This window comes from Daucus carota, chromosome 8 (genome assembly GCF_001625215.2).
Source record: "Daucus carota subsp. sativus chromosome 8, DH1 v3.0, whole genome shotgun sequence".
Lineage (NCBI taxonomy): Eukaryota > Viridiplantae > Streptophyta > Magnoliopsida > Apiales > Apiaceae > Daucus > Daucus carota.
The window spans coordinates 32,521,242-32,542,990 of record NC_030388.2 but is presented as its reverse complement, the minus strand read 5'-3'; the positions used below and the strand labels follow the sequence as shown (position 1 = coordinate 32,542,990).

At 35.6% G+C, this 21,749-nt stretch overlaps 3 protein-coding genes and 1 pseudogene across 3 annotated transcripts; 1 reads left to right on the top strand and 3 right to left on the bottom strand.

Annotated features, from left to right (window-relative positions):
• Positions 1-280: 280 nt before the first annotated feature.
• On the bottom strand, positions 281-4,166 carry LOC108199656 (putative glucose-6-phosphate 1-epimerase; annotated as a pseudogene).
• Positions 4,167-5,526: 1,360 nt separating this feature from the next.
• Positions 5,527-7,399, bottom strand: LOC108199655 (non-functional NADPH-dependent codeinone reductase 2-like). The gene is made up of 4 exons (XM_017367576.2): positions 6,989-7,399; positions 6,157-6,400; positions 5,901-6,080; positions 5,527-5,797 (listed from the first exon to the last, which is right to left on the bottom strand). The coding sequence occupies exons 1-4, from the start codon at positions 7,303-7,305 to the stop codon at positions 5,573-5,575; spliced, it is 966 nt and encodes a 321-aa protein (XP_017223065.2). The 5' UTR covers positions 7,306-7,399; the 3' UTR covers positions 5,527-5,572.
• A 455-nt stretch (positions 7,400-7,854) lies between these two features.
• Positions 7,855-18,666, bottom strand: LOC108198912 (protein DETOXIFICATION 30-like). The gene is made up of 20 exons (XM_064083845.1): positions 18,270-18,666; positions 17,268-17,809; positions 16,258-16,344; positions 16,028-16,084; positions 15,684-15,922; positions 15,481-15,599; positions 15,303-15,389; positions 15,148-15,219; positions 12,757-12,911; positions 12,538-12,562; positions 11,000-11,101; positions 10,007-10,071; positions 9,779-9,888; positions 9,350-9,468; positions 9,148-9,245; positions 8,959-9,046; positions 8,740-8,874; positions 8,466-8,574; positions 8,246-8,385; positions 7,855-8,005 (listed from the first exon to the last, which is right to left on the bottom strand). Exons 1-20 carry the CDS (start codon positions 18,603-18,605, stop codon positions 7,934-7,936), a joined length of 2,757 nt encoding a protein of 918 aa, XP_063939915.1. The 5' UTR covers positions 18,606-18,666; the 3' UTR covers positions 7,855-7,933.
• LOC108200078 (inorganic phosphate transporter 2-1, chloroplastic) lies at positions 10,789-13,648 on the top strand. Its single transcript, XM_017368139.2, has 3 exons — positions 10,789-11,710; positions 12,186-12,377; positions 12,748-13,648. The coding sequence occupies exons 1-3, from the start codon at positions 10,985-10,987 to the stop codon at positions 13,570-13,572; spliced, it is 1,743 nt and encodes a 580-aa protein (XP_017223628.1). The 5' UTR covers positions 10,789-10,984; the 3' UTR covers positions 13,573-13,648.
• Positions 18,667-21,749: the final 3,083 nt, after the last annotated feature.

Here is a 21,749-nt window from a genome sequence, read left to right as displayed (position 1 = left end):
TATAGTAAAATTTTGATCTCATCGTCTAAAAATATTAAGAGAGCACTGGGGTCTGCAGAAGGTAAGACTAAGAACAATGTTAGTGGCTGTACTATAACCCGAGTTAGTATATCGTGTTGGTCGTAATCCAGTGTTTAGAATTAAATCAGTACGATGACAGTTGGTTAATTTCAGATGGTGGGAAGTTATCATATGTTCTAGACATCGATAAATCATCTTCGCACAAATATGTAAGATAACAGAAGTAAAAAGTTTCTTCTGAAATGACACAGATACTAAATGAAATAAAAACCAGAGCTTTAAGATTATGCAGTGAGTAGTAGCATTTTTATATAAATATATTGAACAATAATCCGAACAAACTGCTCAAATATTATGACAATATCATAAATAGTATTATCTCTATATATGATTATATGCAAATAGAATTGCTTGTTACTAGTACTTTAGGGTTGGTTTAGTGGCTTATAGTTGCAGAGCCCTGTGTATTACTTGCAGCATCAGGCTTTGAGTGGTGATGTTGCTGGGGAGCATCCTGATCCATGCTCTTGGTTCTTTGGAGGCTCGGAATCCGATGCAGACGACACCGGAAGGAGCCTGCATGTGTGGTTGGAGAACACAGACAAGCACTGTTGTTGTTCTTTGTTATACTCCCTTGCCTTGTCAGTCCACCTGATGATCCTGTTGGTGATGTTACTGTTACTGAAAATGGATATTGACTCTCAACCTTCTTGTTTCCGCCTCTACTCTCTTCATCATTCTCCATCTCCTCGTCGAAAAATCCCTGCAAACAGAATTCAAATCCTCAGGTTTTCATCAGCAAGAAACATGCATTCTGTCAGACATTCACAACAAACCTTTTACATAAAATTAGCATAATGATGTCGATATCTGATAGATAGATCAAATTTGTGCATGTAACAGATGAACATGAAGATCGGAACCATTTGAGTTCGAAGAAATCTTACCTTGAATTTCAGACAGGAGTGGATGGCTAGCAAATTTTATCTGTCAGTAGCCTGGCAAACAAAGTCTCAGCTCTTCTTTAAATAAACAAAGAGCATGATAGAATTTTCATATAAATAAAGTCTACTATTTATAAAAGTTGAATTATCCAACTAACAAATAAAAGTGAATAATAAATAACCTCTGGAAAAGTAAGACTAATTATTTTCAAGCATGATAACTTAAAAAAATTAGGTTTGGATCAAGATTGATTGACTAAAGATATGAAAGGTGATGGATTGATACTTAATTAACAAACAATAACATATAAAATTGTTATTAAATATTTTTATTTATATTTTTAATCTTGTTGTGTCACGGATATGATAATCAACTCACCAATCAACATCCCCACCAGCATTCATCACTTTATATAATGCTTCAACCACTCTATATCCAATACTAACAATGCTTCCATTATTACTAGTACTATTATCTTCATTTCTTTCGAGTTTTTTATCTGTTACAGGTCGTATTCAGTGCACAAGTCTCACGTGGTAAGAAGTCGGAGAAAGATGGGATAGTGCACAAGTTTCCCGCATCAATGAGTTTGAAAAGGTCGATGTACACAACCTTGCCCTTATCCTGTTTCTTCTTTTTTATTAATGCTTTTATTGAATCATGGGAAGGACATGGCAGTTTATCTCCTTTCTCGTGACAGAATAGGAGAGGGGGTCCCAATTTGCTATCATGCCTATTGTTGTGGTTGTCAATTTTTACACAACTTTTTATCATCTTCTGCAAATAGGTTCAGGCAGAAACTGGTGTCTGGGAGAAAAATCGTAATAAAAATTGACAATTTATGATCTTGATCTTCCTTGTTTCATTTTTAGTTAAATATATTGTCGATTTGTAGCCCTTGCAAAAAAAAAAACTAATGAATTTAATGCACTGTACTTTACATACTGATCATACATGCATATGCAAGTTTTAATTTAATCAGAGTTCTGCAGAATTAAACTGAACAGTGTACTATAATGGCTCAGTTGGTACTACCATGATGAAGTAAATTAAAGCCATTGGAGAAGCATCTGAGGATCCAACTGGCCGCTGCAGTAACTTGAAGAGACGGTAGAAAGCACTTGATACCCTTTCCATTCTTCTGCCGGTTTCAGGATGATTGGCTTTGCAATTGCACCTGAATTCACACACACCATTTGCTTGTAGTCGTTGTCTCCAAAATCCGAAAGACTCTTGGTCCATGGATTCCACACAACTGCATGGCGCATGATAATTTTAAGGTAAACTTGTGTTAATCCTATATATAAATGAAAGCAAGATAATGTTAACTATATAGTTGTGCAAGTTTTTATAATGAAACAGACCAGCATCTGGGAAGCCATCCTTCCGGAGTACAAAGGTTCTCTTTTTCTCATGGTCTATGATGGCAATGTTTGTTTGTGTTTCCAGGTAAATCCGATCAACCTAAACATAGGCATGCTTTTTCTTAGTGTTGCTTATTACAAAAATTAGGGTCACAATCAGTAACATGTGATTGCGCGTGAAGCACATGAAGTTCATGCACTACAGTCTAGCCAAAAAAAGAAAGAAACCTCTCCATCAAATGTTAAAGCATCTGCTTGATCCGTAAACCTCTCCCTGTGTAGCAGATTATCTAAGTAATCAAGTGTCTCCAGGCCTTCCACACGCACTTCACTGTAATATAGAACCTATCATAATTAAAAAATTTAGTACAATAATAAATTCTCAGACAAGAACCCTGGCATAAAAAATTTATGAGGCAAAAAAGATTTAGAGTGGTTGAGGTCGACCACATGCCACCTAGATTACCTGATGTCCGAGACTGATAAGTAATTGTGTACAACAATTGTGAATGACAAGGACTTGCTATCAGTATTCTTCACCTGGGGCACAACAGTAAGCTTGCCTGGACCAAGAGAAACATGAATCCGTAGTTCAAAGCTGCAGAGTACATATACTGTCAATAAATGCTCAGACACTAATGTTTCCCTCTCATGCACTGTACATTGTCATATTTCCCGGGCATACCTACGTGGCCATGTTTTTATATCATTTTCTGTCGGCTTTAATATGAGATCCACTGATGATGGGCTTCCGGTAGGAACCAGATGCAATGGGCAGTTATCCAGTGACCAGAATTTGCTGCTTGAAGATCCTTGATGCCCTGATGATCCTGAATTCCCAAACTGCAACGAGTAGTGACAATAAAGATCTAAAGCCTATTAGAACAGTAAAAGATAAGGCATTTACAGGGTTTTAGGCAAAATGACCTGTTAAAAGCAAACAGAAATTCCTCCCTTGAACGGTCTAGGAGATTTTCCCGTTGCCTGTGAGCAAGAAAGGCAGATATTAGAATGACCAAGAACAAGAGAAAAAACTATATTAGCCCACTGGAATATTCATTTTATTTGAAATGCAGCTTACCCTTTGTGAATAACTACAGAATTTTTATTTTTTGATAGGTTTGTGTTTCTCTAGCCCTTTTTCAGCTAGAGAGTTAAGTAATATGCATTAATCTTCCATACAACTACAAAAGCTACACAGGAAATGCTCACCTTGCTGCTCTTAAACAGCAGCTCTTCTCCTTGTTCATTCTTCCATGATACTACTTGGCCACCAAAAAGTTGTACCTGCACCATGATCTCTCAGACTATGGATAATTAAAAGTAACAGAACATATTTATGACATTATACTTTGTCGGCATTGTATTTGCTATTACTGACAGAATAATTTATCTTCAGTGCAGTTGGAACTTGGAAACACCTCTTTCTTACAAATTATTATCAACCAACATTAGAGACTGAATGAAATGATCGTCCTTAAGTACTTGAATCGTGATCCTACATTTTATCAGCTACATGAGGTTACAGCGATCATACATGTAGGCAAATTCTATTTCTACTTTCTTGAGAAACATGCATATCAGCTAGGATGCATTTGAGCAAAGCAAACCTAAACCAGGAGAATCTGAAGCTAATTAACCACTTCAACTCTTCAAGCAAGCATGAGTTGTAAATGTAAATGAAGTAAAACAACATAAAAACCTGAGCAGAAGAACCACCAGGCTCGGACAGTAAAACACAAGGCAAGCTGGAGGGGCCATTGATGAAACGAAAAGGCATCTCCATCTGCTTCAAGAAGGATAAAAGAATCCTCCACCTTATTCTGTCGACAACCAGGTTCCTCTTAAAAGCTTCTTTTCTCCCCTTATCCAGCTACACACATCATTTGTTAATCTAGTTCTCATTGACATTTCAATCAGGTGTCACACCAAGTGATCCGAATCTCCCAAGTCCTATCCACAAAAATAAGTCTCATTTGCTTTGTTGATTTGTCATATAATGATATTCTGTCATCCAAATCTGATACGTCTGGCCTAACTTTAAGAAAAATGAGAAAGTTTTCACCTTTTAGAAATTTGGTAGTAATTTTCATTATCTTCCACACATACCGAATTAAGTTACATATATTTATGCTCCAATTCCAATGAACAGCGAGAATCACTATTCTGCACTTTTCTTACGAATTATTCTGCAATTTTTTGAAAACGTAAACATTGAATCTTATGGTTTTCCGATCCCCAATAGAGCATAAAGCTTTATATAAGCAAATTAAAAAAAAAATAACATCAAATGGTTCAAAATATGGAAGGAAATTCATCTGCAGAGAACTTATTTGTTTCCAGAGCAATTCGTGACATGTTTTCCAACCCTAAGAACATGAACATGTAGCATATATTACAAACACAGAGACCCTGAAAATTAAAAAGAAACTCTGGAAACAACATTTTCCTAGAAGGGAACCCAAAAATATGAAAATGCATAAAGAAATACAGTAGCAAAGCAAAAAAAAAAAGTTAGTACCTTTCTGTCTATTTTCTGTAATGGCAATCAACAAGATGTCTGAAAAGCAAGTCAAGCCAATTAAAATTTAGAAGTTGCTGAAAATTCTAAGCCATTTCCCAAAAAACAAAACACTATATACAGAAAATTTGTACTGTATGTGAATCAAAGGCTTGAGGTTGGCAAGGGGTAACAGCATGAAGAGGAAAGAGTGACCCATAAACCTCCATTTTTTTTTATTCTCTATCTTCTTGCGTCTCTTTCAGATAATCCGATTATTAAGAATCTTTAATCTCTTCCGTGGATAGAGGTTGGAGGGATTATCATATCTTCGATTCTTTATACCAGAGAGCAGAACTACTCTATTATACGTAACTTAATAGCCTTGATCAATTCAGCTGGGCTAGGAGTATTGTACTGAGAGATCCAGGGCATTCTACCAACTTTTGTAAACGACAAAAATAAAATTATATCATGAAATTATTGCACAGACATGCATAACAATAATAATTGGCGTTTCAGACGTCACACCTTTTATACAAGTATAACCAAAAAAAATGGTAGCAGATGCTGTACAAGCCCTTGTAATGCAAAGATGATTTATGTTGTGATATTTTGTGATATGCAACATTGAATTTATGTGGAATTCTAAGAACTACATTTCAAATTTCAGTGGAGTTAAAATAGAGAATGATATGAGGTCAAGGAGTGCAGAATTACATATTACATGATTTGTTCATAGTTAAATCTCTCCATCCCATAGTTCAGCGGCGGACTTAAAAGGTCCGTTTTCTGAAATAAATTCATATTTAGGCATTCCCCTTGATTGGTGGATTGCATTAATCTTTATATAGTCATCCTCTGAAAGAGCCCAACTAAATATCTCTAGATTTTCCCTCATTCTCTTGTTATCGAAGCTCTTCACCAGTAGAGTAACCCCTTGTTCGTATACCCATCTTAAAATAACCTGTTTTCAAGCATATAACAAAAATATGAATCATAAGTAGTTCCCTACTGTTATGTTTTAAGTCATGTTAGCAATGCAGATTATAGGCAAAGCCCAACAGAACCTGAGCAACTGTCTTTCCTTTGTCTCTCGCGATCTCCTGCAGAACTTGACAATTCATAACTTGAGTTGTTCCCCACCGAGCCCCAACTGCTCCCAAAGGTGAATAAGCTGTCACTGTGATGTTATTAGCTGCACACAAGTCCCTCAACTTCTTCTGTTGCCAAACTGGGCTCATCTCCACCTTTGAAGATTAATATATTTTTCAGATACATATATTACTTGTAAAATGAATATGGATTGCAAGAGTCATCACTAACTTGGTTAATAGCAGGAGGAATTGTTGCATGAGACAGTAAGTCCTCAAGCTTCTTGCAAGAGAAGTTGCAAACTCCAATGGACTTTGTGAGGCCAAGCCTTTGGCATTCTTCCATATCAGCCCACACAGATTTAAAGTCCATAGGAAGAAGATCCTCTTTGTTTACTGGAAATATGTACTCCCCCGGCTTCACACTGATGGGCCAGTGAATCAAATATAGATCAACATAGTCCAACTGCAGATTCCTACACAAATCAACAATTCCAAAAATAAGGCAATTTGAACTAGATGTAAATATTTGTCATATATACAAACATAAACCTAAAGGCTTTACCAGGAAGATGGATTCGATGTGGAACCTCGACTTTAATAGATTTTATTCCCCTAAATATATTTATCATGAAACATCCATCAATTCACGACTACACAAATCGAAGTTTCACTTATTTTTAATTGTTAATATCAATTAAAGCCTCAAGAACAAAGGACTTATAATCCGAACTTCATTCCTTACTAAGTGGATCATGTCTCTTCTACAGTTCCCCTCACTTATAAGGTTTTTTTCAGATTGATAGATCACTGGGAGCCCCTCAGTCACCAACTTTAGTGTCCAAATAAAAATTGGCGAGAATTTGTGGAGCCCAGGTTGGAACTTAAGACTCACTTAATCATGTAATAGTACCATGTTAACTTAACTCCTTCAAGATTTCTAGTGCTAGTAAATATCATTGGATCATATATCTTAAACTTATAGCTAAGCAGGATACAATAAAATCACAAAGACAAAATATTTCATAGACAGAAGAATAAGATACGCAGAAGATAAAAAGTACTGGAGAGATCTCTTAAGAGCAGGGATAACAAGACCGGGATGAGCATCTGCAGACCAGAGCTTAGTAGTAATGAAGAGCTGGTCTCGAGAGACAAGACCGTGTGTAAGGGCCTCAGCTAAGGCTTCTCCAAGATATGGTTCCGACTTGTACAAACCAGCAGTATCAAAATGTCTGTAACCAGCCTTAATTGCCTCAACAATGGCTTCCTTTATTGTAGCTAGATCATAGTTCTGTCGAGCAACTGCTGTCCCCATTCCAATAACTGGTATACTCAGGTGATCTGAGGTAGACTGGAGTTCCAGTGTTGGGATCTCCATGGAAGTCTGAGAAAGCTGTTGCTTTGCCTTGCAGGTCAACTTACCAAATATTTTTAAGTACCTGTAATTAGCAGAAAAATGACATACAGACACTACAATGATATTTTTTATTCCAAACACCCTTCATGGTCCCTAAGTAATTCTTTTGATTAAAAAATAGGGATTCTAACTCACATGTTAATCTTGGTTAATCCAAGTTACATTGGTGTGCTCAATATCTTTTGTTCATTTGTTTTCTGCATTCAATTGATTCCAGTATCAATGACCTCATTTTTAGGCAAAAGATCATACTTAATATATTTATTTCTAATTAATCGCGTTTCAATAAAAATGATGAAATAAAGAAGATAACGTAAAGAAAACACAAACAATTATGCATTGCTAACTGCTAAGATATTGATAGTATAGTACTGTACTAGATAAATACTTGATAAACTTGCATAAATTATATTTAAGAACATAATATTCATTGCATTGAGGACAAAGAAGACAAATATAAAGCTGAAATTCTATAAAGATACTGCTTCTCTGAACTAGAAAAAAGTAGCTAGCATCTACTTTTGCCAGGCTTCTTTTTCAAAACTTTATTCCAAATTCGCGGCAAAAACATATTCCCCCAGTAGTCTGTCTACCTGACTAGATTCCGATGAGACCTTACGTGATGGCTAATTTGTCTTTCATCAGTAAGGTCATGCTCAACCTGCACAATAGAAGGATCACATGATTTTAAACTTGGTCAGTAGTTGCAGTTACAAAAAATAAGCAAGCATTTCGACACAAGAAAAAAGTGAACAACAATTGTTGATATTTTTGCAACACTAAACCAATTTAAGCACTTCAATACACAAACATGGTTGGATCACACAACAATATTTAGTAACTAATATGTGTCCTCGATGCTATGCTCAGTGTCTGTCTAATATGAGATGAGGCGTATTACCTCCACGAGTACTCTTGATTTCTTCTTTGATTTGACATTAGGTCCATGACTATCAAGCCTTTTTCCACCAAAAGCTGAGTCTTTTCTCTCTCTTTTCCGATTCATTGCAACTATCAATTCATCATCTTCGTCTGATCCATCTGTGACAATAAACGCTGGTTTAAAAACAAGACGTGATTCTAAAGAATGATTATCAAAAACAAATGAGGAAGTATTATACCATTATCATCATCTGCAGCACCCTGTCCTATTGCAAGTCCGCCAAAATCTTCCATATCGTCCTCCTCTTCAAGTTCTTCATAGCCTTCAACATATTCAATCTCAACCTCCTATTATCATTTATTACAGGTAAACAAAAAAAATAAGAAGCAACTCGTATCAATTTGTTTAGTATTAAGCGTTTAGTTTTTGGCTGAACAGGTACCAAACAACTAAAGATAAACACCACAAAATGGGGAAACATATATAATAATAGGAGCAACAGGAATACAAACATCATCTTCTTCATGTTCAATATCAACATCCTTCACTTCAATGTCATCGGGAAGCTTATTGTATTCTTTAACATGACTGTATATATCCCCATAGACGCCTTTCTCCAGACGTTTAAGCAATTCATTTTCAATGCTCTGCAAACAAATAACAAGTGCATTCAGTAAGGTAGAGTCATTAGTATATGATTCATCAAGCCAATGAGCAACTGTTAAAGTAACCTTGTCCACCATTGCTGCTTTCTCAGCCTTCTCCATCCTCCTACGGTCTCTCGTTTCCACTTTCTTAGGAATAGTCATTATCTTCTCCCTATGTGAAATAGAGATCAACAAAATTCCAAGTTAAAAATAACAGGGATTTAAGCTCCTTATAAGAAAAAAACATGGTAATTAATGAAAACAACACAAGACCTTGTTTTCAATGCAAGCTTCCTCATGCGTATCCTCATTTGAGTCAATTTAGTCAACCGCTGCTTTGTCTTGTGTACAAGAAACTTGGGCCAATACATCTGTCAGAAAATGTAATTACACATATCAGACACTTCTATTCCTTGCAAAGCAAATTGAAAAGGGCAAATTAACGAATCACATGATAAGATAGAAACTGCAATACCAGATGTTTGTCAATAATCTCAAGGGCTTTTTCATAATTTCTAGGCAATTTAACTCTTTCCCATAACTTATTGGGCATATGCGCCCTTTCAGCTGTTTTCATGTACAGATAGAACACTCCTGCACAAAAATAGAAAAAAAAAACGCGACAATCAGCTGATTGAGCACCATCCCCTTTTGTCGTACAATTTACTGGTTTCTAGTTTCTAGGCTAAATTAGTTTGCATTAAGCGAACAACTGTATTACAACTAACAAAATATCAACTTCCCTACAAGGCAAACTACTACATTACACGAGCATTCTAACTACATCAATCGGAACTCGATCAAATCACAAAAAACACATTACACAGCTCATAATTCCTCATACTTGGAACGAAACAAGGCTAATCAAATTACAAAAAAGTAAAAATAAAATAAAATAAAGTACCATCATGATCACGAACGGTGGCGTATCGACTATTGGCAAGAGGGCAGGAGCTTCTGTTACAGGTCCCAGTGACATTATACGGATTTCGACAAAATATTGCAGTTTCAATTCTGCAAAATTCAGCTCCAACAATCAAAACAGGGCTATATAAATTAATAACATAATTATGTTTTTACTCTGTTTATTAAGTAAATTAAAAAAGACATGATGGGTTAATAAGACACATACTTGGACATGAAACTGCAGTGATTGTGTCTGATAACTTGCCATACAACCTGGTCGCTCTGCATTATGTTCAAGAGTTTGGTCGGAGATCAACTTATGAGCGGCACACATGCAAACCCTAAATATATGGTTTGTGCAAATATTTATAGGCCGTATTTTGGGTTAATAAGTTGTTAGGAGATTTATTCACAAAAAGAAAATTATAAAAATAATTAGTGGAATTATGTGTTTTTAATCATCTTAAATTACGTGGGGAAATAAAAGTGATTAAAAAGAGACGGAAGGAGTACATGTCATAAATAAATTTTTATTATAATATTAAATCTGCCGTAATTAATCAATAGAGGAATTAAATATATAATACAGATTTTTAGTATATAATATATTTAATTAAGCGATATAATTTATAGTATGTCATAAGTCAATTAAATTTTAACTAATATATTGACCACAAGTTAAACATGAGTTAACCGCTACAAATTTTTAATATATAATATAATTAATCAATTAATATAATTTAATTATTATACCCTGCAATACTCGGCAATTAAAACCATCCCATATTTTGATTTTAATAATATAGTATAGATTTATAATATGATTTCATTAAGGCAATTTATAAATCCCATATACATGTTGAAAATAAAATTTTTATGGATAAATAAATAAAATTTTTATGGATAAATTGAGACATAAATTTTTTATTTATGTTTATACTTTTGGATATATGAAGTTTAGCTTAAAAGTTGTGGTATATGGATGAAGTGGCTTAGTAACAACACATGCACCACTCATTTAGATAGCATGCATCCAAATCCATATTCTCCTTTCTACCAAAAAAAAATTGAAAAAACAATCTAGCAATGTGAAAAAAGCCAAGATACATTCTTCCTCTAAGTTCCATGGCCAAGAATCTATCAGAATAATCATACATTCCATTTTTCAGACTCAAGTTATCAGTTTATCCTGCTGTGGATAGTCATGACTTCTTCTTACTGCCTTTCTTCGACTCGAAACACTGTCAAGCCAAGAGCTTTCTTGATCCACAGCTCTCATTTTGATCAGTCCAAGTACAGACCACCGTTCTTTTCTCTGAGTCTGAAAAAAGATCATAAAAAGTTATTGTCTTCAAGACTCTATTTCCCTACTTTGAGTGCAGAGAATTATGATCTTACGCGGCCTTTTGCTTCTTTATCATCTTTTGCTGAAGCTGATGGGGAGGAAAACAGTGAAAAGATCCATGCTTTGAGTGAACATCAAGAAAATGAGAAACAGCAAGAGGAATTGCAAGGGATGGCACAGGCCTTTAACATACCTTCTAGTACAGCTACTGCTATTTCGATATGCATAGCTCTGGCAGCTCTTTGCTTCCCATATTTTATGAACTCTTTAGGGCAGGGGATGAGTTTGAAGACGAAGCTTTTGTCGTATGGGACTTTGTTGTTTGGATTTTATATGGCTTGGAATATTGGAGCCAATGATGTGGCTAATGCCATGGGGACTTCTGTGGGTTCAGGGGCTTTGACTCTAAGGCAGGCAGTGGTAACTGCTGCAGTTCTGGAGTTTTCGGGGGCCCTTTTGATGGGAAAACATGTAACTGGTACAATACAGAAGGGAATTCTTGTTGCTGATGTTTTTCAAGGAAAGGATACTTTGCTTTTGGCTGGTTTACTTTCTTCTTTGGCTGCTGCTGGTACTTGGCTACAGGTGCATTGTCGATTCAATTATCTTCGTGTTTTTACTATGAGTAAGATATTAGGTTTTTGATTCTGTAAAATTGGTATAGAGCCTAATATCATAGGATTGATGAGAGCATTTTTTATTGTGTCATTTAAGTAAACTGAAGAGCTGAGATACTATAATCTATTCTCAAAATAATAAACTCTGTTTCAATGTATCTTGCTATTTTCCCTAGGCCTTAACTGTCAAGCTCTTACATGTATATAGTTCTAACCATGTTTGTTAATCTCTTTAATGGATCAACTAAGATTACCAATGTAGTAGCTGCTACAAGAAACTCAATTATACCTATGCCGACTTAATATTGACTAATTCTCCATTACTGTGATGAAATTGTTCTGCATAACAACATTACAAGATACTATCTATGTTTGGGGGGTTTTCTGTGTGTTTGTTTAAATGTCATTATGTACTAATGGTATCTGTCAATTCTGATTTCCAGGTTGCATCGTATTATGGTTTGCCTGTCTCAACCACTCACTGTATAATAGGATCAATGGTTGGCTTTGGTCTTATCTATGGGGGACGTGATGCTGTATTTTGGGGTTCATTGGCAAGGGTGACTTCGTCGTGGCTCATCTCACCTGTGACCGGAGCAGCAGTATCATTTCTTGTCTACAAATGCATCCGTAGGGTATGTTCTTGCAAAAAAAGACTGATCTATACAACTACTTGTACTCTGGTCTGCTAAAAGGTCTAGTTTACTGATATTGTGTGAATTGGGATTTGTTTCTGTTCTATGTTCAAAAAATCTTAGTGAGAACTCATGATATGATAATTCATTCGTGACTCACCTTATACTCAATAACAGTTAGTTGCCTGCTTATGGCAATAAAAAGAAACTTAATCACCAGTATAGTATCAAAAAAATCTAAAGACCTTAAGAATTCTAAAGGGCTAGCAAATACAAGGCAATGCAATCCTGAATCTGATAATTCTCTGTACCCTGAATGTTAAATTAGTTTGAATAGGATATCTGAACTAACCATTTCAGCTATGTCTAGTTTGTTTACAGTGCTCCAAATCCGGGACAAGCAGCTGCTGCTGCAGCACCAATTGGGGTTTTCATCGGTGTTACTGGAATCTCTTTTATAGCCTTTCCTCTAAGCAAAATACTCTCTGTAGCTATTGTCCAAGCTTTAGCACTGGGCACTGTTGGAGCTTTCCTCTTTGACAGAATTATCCGTAAACAGCTTGGTCACCTACTTGTAAAGTCGGTTTCAGCACAATCAGATCCAAAGGAGGACACCATTCACCAGAAAAACATTGGCTTACTTGCTGAAGTTGCAGGTCCAAAAGGCACTCAGCTAGAAATAGTTTATAAAGTCTTTGGATACATGCAAGTCCTATCAGCATGTTTCATGTCATTTGCTCATGGTGGAAACGACGTGGCTAATGCAATAGGTCCATTAGCCGGGGCATTGTCTATACTACAAGGCGGTACAAGTGGAGGTGAACTTATTATTCCAATAGATGTTATTGCATGGGGCGGATTTGGGATTGTGGCAGGGCTTATGATGTGGGGATATAGAGTGATCGCCACAATTGGGAATAAGATAACAGAACTAACTCCAACTAGAGGCTTTGCTGCTGAATTTGCAGCCGCCTCTGTGGTTATGTTTGCATCGAATCTTGGACTACCTATCTCAGCAACTCACACTCTGGTTGGTGCAGTCATGGGGGTGGGATTTGCTAGGGGACTTAACAGCGTAAGAGCAGAAACCGTGAAAGAGATTGTGACTTCCTGGGCAGTAACAATTCCAGTTGGTGCTGTGCTAGCCATCGTGTATACATGGATCTTGAACAGGCTTTTATCATATGTTCTGTGACTGTGAGTGTACATATTCAACAAAGTTAAAAGTTATCAATGCTTTATGATTTATATCGCTGAAATTTTTTGATTGATGTCAGTATTTGCATTACTCTTTTCCCCTATGTTGAGCTAATTTTAGAAGGATTCGATGAATGTACACAGCATCTTCTCTCCTTTCTTATCTGCATTCAGAATTGGAGGCTGTATCCTCAATAATATATGAGCAGTTCCCTTAGGCTTAACCTGTCGATACTTGAGAACAGTAGTATAGTGAACAAAACCTGCAGGCTGCAGGACAGAATCTACTCATGATTTAAATGGACATGTCAGAATAAAATGTGTCAGGACCATCAGAAGAGATAGTTCTGAGGTTGATGCTTGTATTTTGGAAACCGCTGCACGACTGTCAAAGCAAATTACACGACTACTTGCCTAAATGCTACAGCGAGCATATTTTGTGATACGAATTGCCAGAAGGTACAGCAGTTGCTTTGAAATATGCAAGTTTTACACTGTCAGAATCAGAAAAATTATTTGAAATCTGTTAATTTCCGAATGTGTGCTCAAAACTGTCAAATTCTCAATTTCTGTTAAAACTGTTATCAACAGTTTTTAGCGGGAATTCAATTAGAATCCTGTTATGCATAGAATTGAATTTTGTTGCTGATTTGATTTTCCCGTACATGAAATGTATGACACGTGTCTCTCTGTCTTATGTCCCGATTTCATGAAAGCTTATAGAGAAGCTTTGGCTCGATCCTCTGTCAAGTTGTAGCATAGGAGACTGCAATCGAAAGCAATCAAGAATTTTACGATGTGATTTCTTCATATGTATTGAGTCAATTTTGAAATGAGTGACTAATTTGATATATTTGAACCAAACAAGTCATGTCTTTGATATTTATCCCAATAAGGAAGCTCGGCTCGTCAATAAAAAATAAAAAATAAAAATTAAGCTCGGCTCAGTTCGGTCAACGCTCGGCATGGCTAGTGAATAGCCCTCTCAATGTCCTTTAAATCCTTTGGTTGTTTTCAAACCATCTAGCAATCACAGTGCTGGTAAACCGTAAAATTCAGATTTCCAGAACATTTATAGTTGTTTTTCAATGCAAGTGCATAGCCTTTTCAAAGCACATGCATTCTTCTTGTTGGTCACATATCCCAGTTGTGCCATATCAGTCACTTTCAGACACTTCATTCCTATTACGATGTCATTTTTCACCATTATTGATTCAATCTACAAATACGCTTGTCATTTACAGCTATGCAGGGACATAGAATGATAAATGCAAGGATAGTGATGAAAGATTGAAATGTTCTACAACAAAAAACTGACTTCCTTTGATCGCTGATAATAACACATGCTCTTTCTGAAAAACGCAATAAAGATAAACCTTAGAAACCTATCATTTATTACGAGCACAGTAATAACACATACTCTTTCTGAAATACACAATGAAGGTATCTCAAGCTTCTTGGCAATATGAATGATACTCTTATCAGGGAAAGAATAATGTATATAGTTTATCAAAAGAAAATTGCAGAAAATTATCTGAACTTAGTCACCAGATGGTCGATTTTAACATCAGGCAATTAGATCCGTGATCTTGTCATCTTTAGATTCCCCTCCCCATTCTCTGATTCTTTCTCCAGCAATAGATGACTGCAATTTGCACCAAATTCAAACATTAACGCGTTATACAAACAAGTACCATAAGTAGGGGGGAGGGAGACTTTAAAACTTACCTCTTTATTCCAGTTGGTTCTATATACTATGAGAAACAAAACAAGGGTTTGTACCACTGTCCCGGTGAGCATTCCTATCCAAATACCCTGCACATTACATTTATAATTACCATTAGCTTTCTGATCAAATTCCAAAAAAGCTGAAAAAATTGTAGTGGCTGGAGTAAAGAAGAATTACGGTGACACCCATGTTGAGGATATAACCCAAAGTCAGTCCCAGCGGAATTCCAAATATGTAGTAGCACCCAATATTCACATAAGCAACTATTGCTTGCCATCCTGCTCCTATAGCCACACCTGCAATCATAATGCACATGAAACTTAGTACAAAGTTGGAACATTTTGTCCTTTGTTCAGAAAGTAGAGATTCATTTAAATTACCGGAGAGAGCTGGTTGAATATTGTTGATGACAATGCAAGCTGCTAGCAATGGCGTTAAGCTGTAAACAACTTTCTGGACTTCCTCACTGCTAGAGAAAACGGCAGGATACTGCTTCCTGAATATGATAAGAATGATGGAGATGAAAAGTCCTATAAGAAATGAAGATATCACCACCACCACTACTGAAAATTTTGCAGTTCTTGGATGCCTCGCTCCTAGCTCATTTGAAACCCTTACACTGCACATTTGCATACGGAGGTTATATAACCCTGCTGCATAGTAGGCTGAATCGAATCCAAATAGCAGCATTTATAAGATAACCATCCACCTACAACTTCATTACCTTATAGCTGAATTACATCCGATAGCTGCCATGATTGTCCAGCCCACTAGATTCATGCTGCAATCAATCAGGCGAGCTATTAGCATATACGTTTTTTGGGGGGAAAAAAGGATTCACCCTTAGTATATAACTCCCAGCAAACTATTTATCCAATTTTTTTTTCCTTTGCTGTAGTGTCACATCCATGCATTTGTATATTTATGGGATAGTATCAAGTGAGAGATAAGTACCAAACGGAGAGTGCATCAACAGCAATTTCAGCGTTCTTCAAATATCCAGCAAACAGTATCAATGCCATAAAGTACCATGTTTCTAAGCTGCAATTGTACACGGCCCAAAACAAAAGTAAAAAAATTCATATCTTATCAATGTAAAAGACAATTATTGTATCTGAGATACGTGTAAACGGATTACAGATGCATATTCAAATTATAATTAGCTACAAACTCATACTCATCATCAAAATTAATATTCCCTTGAACTGTCATCATGATTCCAGTCAAAATATGCGGCACAATCATACAACACTTGCTGGATTTATAATTTGCACCAAGTAAAGTGGGAGCTACCAAATTATATAGCAAATGATGTTGTCCAACATTAAGGTTTCTCCACTCCATAAATGTGTAACTGTATACTATCTACAGATTCTTAAACAAAAAGCCAAGTTCTCTGTTTATAGTACATTCTTCAAGTTCTGGTTGCTTTTAACACTAAAAGTGTATGCTGAGCAATTGAAGTAGCCTTCATCCATGGAACTAACATTCGTATATTGTTGTAATTCAATAAATTCATAGTAAATAATGAGGAACATCAGTCTAAATTTTAGATTTCAGATCGAGGAAAGTTAAAGACTGCAAAAACCCATCCCTTTGTCTAACTAATTTATGAACTAAAAAACATAAAACTTAATGCTACATGTTATAGTTCTGTTGTGTATTTAGTTGGCTGTGGTTAGGTGGTTGTAGTATTTATTTGTGCAATGCTATATCTACTCCAGAGCTACTACAGATGCGACAAGGTGACATGACGACTTGATGAAACGGCCTGATGCTACAATAACTAACGCAGAAATAATGTCAGATGTCACATTAATCAAAAACAGATCCGAAATAAATTAAGGTCTACACAATAAGGCAGGTCATCGAGGCATCGGTCTTCTTCTATCACTTTGACATGATTTAGAACGAAAACATTAATTATAAATGAAATCAAATGTGGTTTTAGAAGATGGAATTACCAGAGCATTACAGCTGAAGCAACTGACAACTTAACAAATCCCCACAAATTCTCAAAAGCCCTCCATGAAAATCCACTCCAAGCTTCTCCACAATACCCCATAAAAATGTAAATCATCTGTGCCCCCACTATGAACCACCACGAAAAGTCCAGCACCGCGGTGCCAGCAGCAAGCCCCCACCCTAGCTTCATCATAAACAGCCAGCTCAATATAGTGTGCAGCACCAATGCCACACCGGCTATATAAGCCATCACCATAATCTTGCTCTGTGACTGCAAAAACTTCGAGATGGGAAAATAAATCGCGTAGGCATAGAGCTGAGGGATCATCCAAACCGCCACTTTCCCAGCTTCTCGAGATATATCCTCTGTTTGTCCAATAAGTCTTAAAATCCGTGCCGCGAAAATGTACAGGAACATGAGGAGAAACGCAGTGGAATTGAGAATCACCCATGATCTTTGCATGTAAACACCAAGCATGCTGATTTGTCCAGCTCCATAGGCTTGTCCACATAATGTCTCTAATGCACTCCCCATTCCCAGCTGCATTAATTCCATTCACAACTCAATCAACTACTTCACTAATACAACTTCTATGCATAGGATCCTGGTACTTGGCAATCGATTGTCAGGACTTGTTAAGTAACATTCAATTTCTGAGCCGTTGGATGAATATCCAGCTGTCATGATTATAATATTTTTTTAATACGTCTAGCGTATTTTAACTGTTGGAAAGGTACTCACTCGTCCGACACTAGATGAAATCATTTTCATCCAACGGTCCAGAAACGAAATTGAATATTACTTAACAGGTCTCTGACAATCGATTGCCAAGAACAAGTATCCTTATGCATAGTGTGACGTTAATGAGAAATATACTAGACTAGACAATTATGTATTTGTTAGAATATTATGATCCAAACATATCAGAGTTCAGACTTTCGGGAGACTTCTTTGCAGTAAAACGAACTAATAAATTTATGTATGCATGCTAGTACTTTACCAGAGTGCCGAACGAGAAACCAGCGATGACCGAATTCTCAACCGAAAACGCCGCGAGGTCGAGGGTTCCAACCTGGCCAGCAAAAGTCTGCGTGATGGCACCAAGCGAATACTGACACAAGCTAGTAAAAATGGCCGGACCAGCAAGGTACCATAGTTTTCGAGATTCGACAACGAACTGCACGTAGAATTCTTTGATCCCCGTGATTTTCGGGATGTCGGCGGCGTCGGCAATGAAGCTGGAGGAGTGGTCTGATCGCCGGAGAGAATGATTCGGTGGGGTCTGGTCGGAGTCATTTGTGGAGAGAAGTGGCTGGTTAACGATGTTGTTGTCCATCTTACTACAATAATACTAATGAGTGTCTGACGAGAGAGTTGAGGATGTGAACTAAATAATGGGCACACAGCAATGTCGCGATGATATTTTATTAATTTTTGCGACAAACTGTCGTAATGAATTTGAATAATACAAAAGTTAGCAACGGTTTTTAAACGTGTGTCAATGGGATTTTGTCTTTTTATCGGCCTTCGAGTGTATAAAATTGGGTATAAAATATTGTATAAAATGAGATGACAATTAATGGGAGATATTTTATGCAGAATTGATGCGGGATCTTTTATGAAATTGTACTAGGTATTTTAAGATATTTGAAATATCATCAAAAATCTTAAAAACTCTATACTAGCTGTATGATATTTTGTATAAAATCCATATAAAATTAGATCAAGTATAATCTATTAAAATTTATAAATTACATGTAAATCATCAAAATCTGAATTAATACACGCTAAGTTAAAATTGTAATAGATCATTGCATAAGAGTGCTGTAGACCAAAAATATAACTTCGAACAAAATCAATTGATAGTTTTAATATATTCTTAATCATGTCTATTTGCCAACGAAACTCGAGAAGTAGAGGTAATCTAGTAAAAATGCTAGTGCTAGAATATTAGAGTATCCCGAAAACAGTTATTTAGAGAAAAGCAAATTAGTTCAGAAAAGTAAGAACCTTTGGAGCTAATGACCTCCTTCCAAAATAATACTAATGAGTAATGACAAAAGAGGATTAAAAACCTTTTTTATTGTGACAAAAAAAAAACCTTTTTTTTATTGAAAAGATTGATTGTTTGGATTTCGTAAAGTTGTCGCGGCACCTGTTGTGAATCCGATTCTTCCCTTGTCAAAGTAAGCGATTCTCAGATTCTGTACGTGAGTGCCGTGTTACATTACATAATATTTTCTGCCACACATTCTGAATTTAATTTTTCCATCATTATATATTAAAACAGAGATTTTGATTAATAATTGCGTCATTAAGATTTGAACGTCGATATTTGAGAAGTCTCTTTAATTTATTATAATATATTTTAATTATATTTATTTAAATATTTTCAATATTTTGACTATTTATCGACCTCTTTATCTTATAATATATTTTAATAGCTCTCTTTTATTATAATCAAAACAAATATAAACATACTCATTGATACATACATGTATGAATATAATATATATCAAGCTAGTCTCTGGGCTTAAATATTAGAAACTTATTTAAATAAATATTTCTTTTTAATATAACCAGAAAAATATTAATCAAACATGTTATTAATTATATAAACAAATAAATTTTAATTAAAAAATAAATATTATCCTATGATAAAATTATCTATGAAATAAAATTAAATATCAGCATATATATAATAGAAAAAATTATAAGTTAAGCTAATTAGACAATTAAAACTGAAACAATGTTTTAGTCATTGGTATTTGAGCTTGTTTGCTCGATTTTTAATTTTGTTACATGTTTTAATAGGTTTTTTTTATCATAATTATAACATATTTCTAATCTATTTATTTTGATTGGAGAAGTGCTGCACTGGCTGCTTTCGGAATCCTCGAGGCCTGGTTTGATTGATGGAATCGAAGTTGCTCCAGGATTAGAACCAATTACTCATCTGCAATATGCGGATGATACGGTCCTCTTCTTAGATAATCTCTGGATTAAAAATAAATTTTGGTAAGGGTTTTATTTACAATGCCAAGAACGACCATGCAGCTTTGAGTGAATCTGCAACTTTTCTGGGATGCAAAGTGGGGAGGATCCCTTTTCCCTACCTTGGTGCATAGATTGGTAGATCTCCCTCCAAGTCTGATTTCTGGACTCCCCTAATCAACAAGATTGAGGGCAAATTAGCAGGTTAGAAATGCAAGTCTTTGAATGAGGTTGGAAGGATGATTCTGCTAAAAGCTTGCCTAGATAGTATTCCAAATTATTGGTTGGGCATTCATAAGATCCCTAAGGGGTCGTTTGGTTGGAGAGGGGGTATGGGGTTGGAATGAGGAATCGGGTTAAGATGGTATGGGTTTGAGGTATCATTTCTGATATCAGGTGTTTGGTTGAGTGGTGGAATAAATATGATTGAATTATAATATTTATTAGTTATTAGTTGTAATTAATTTAAAATATCATTAAATTAATATTTATATACATTTTTGAGTCATTAATTCATTTTGTATTAATAATTTACATGAAATGATATAAATAGTAATGAAATAAAAGAAAAGGAATTTGATTCCAGAAACCCATGTTTCATATCCACCTCCCCCCTTGGGTATGAAAATCTCATACCTTGTGGGTTTGAGGAATGGGATTGATAAAAGAAAATTTTCAACCAAACATCAGGTATGGGTTTGGAATGAACAAAACCCATACCTGATACCAGAGAAGCCCCAACCAAACGACCCCTAAAGGTGTTTGTAGGAAAATAGATGTTATCAGACGGCAGTTTTTGTGGGGAGATTTTATTAAGACATATCGGCCAACAAAATATTCATCAACTCGACGGGAACAAAATTGATGCAGATATTTTAATAATACTATTAGGGGTTCATTCCAACCAAAACTTAACCTATGAAAAGAATTTATATCTAATTTTGTGCATTAATCATTTTTTATCTGAGAAATGGTCATGATTAAAAAGAATTAGTGAAACAATAATTTTTGGAGTTCATTGCATTGCATGTGATTTTGAATTTTTATGAAGTATAGCGGATTTGAGATAAAAAGTAATCAAGTTGATGTAAATTACTTATGGTCCAATTACGTGTGTCAAAAATCAAAACGTTATAAAAATTGTTGATGATGATGATAAAGAAAGAGACCAACTGCAATGTGCATCGATGGCGTCGAGAATAAGAACAGACTTGAGTAATGCTTCTGATCTCCTTGCTAAACGATGATCACACAGGCTATAAGTCAAGATTGATTAATTTAATTATTAGATTTCAGAAAGATAGATATGTTAATTACTTAATCCTAACCTACCCACATTAACAAATCTGTGATGCTACAGCGTGCAGGCACTTGATCTTTGTCGTAATCTGTGAATTCGGCATGTATGTATATGAACCACACAAATTAATCTACTTTAAGATGGAATTTTCAGTTTTTTAAAATAATAAAAGATCGATTCATAATT

Bases quoted from the DNA above. Each gene is read 5' to 3' on its own strand.
- LOC108199655 (XM_017367576.2), bottom strand. From the start codon at position 7,305: ATGGAGATCCCAACACTGGAACTCCAGTCTACCTCAGATCACCTGAGT. The intron at 6,081-6,156 runs GTTAGTGATGAC...TAATCTTCAAAG, and splicing joins TTCCTCCTGCTATTAACCAA to GTGGAGATGAGCCCAGTTTG. The intron at 5,798-5,900 runs GTTCTGTTGGGC...GCTTGAAAACAG, and splicing joins AAGGAAAGACAGTTGCTCAG to GTTATTTTAAGATGGGTATA.
- LOC108200078 (XM_017368139.2), top strand. From the start codon at position 10,985: ATGACTTCTTCTTACTGCCTTTCTTCGACTCGAAACACTGTCAAGCCA. The intron at 11,711-12,185 runs GTGCATTGTCGA...TCTGATTTCCAG, and splicing joins CTGCTGGTACTTGGCTACAG to GTTGCATCGTATTATGGTTT. The intron at 12,378-12,747 runs GTATGTTCTTGC...AGCTATGTCTAG, and splicing joins TCTACAAATGCATCCGTAGG to TTTGTTTACAGTGCTCCAAA.
- LOC108198912 (XM_064083845.1), bottom strand. From the start codon at position 18,605: ATGGACAACAACATCGTTAACCAGCCACTTCTCTCCACAAATGACTCC. The intron at 16,085-16,257 runs GTACTTATCTCT...GATTGATTGCAG, and splicing joins GTTGATGCACTCTCCGTTTG to CATGAATCTAGTGGGCTGGA. The intron at 9,889-10,006 runs GTATGTGTCTTA...TGAATTTTGCAG, and splicing joins CACTGCAGTTTCATGTCCAA to AATTGAAACTGCAATATTTT.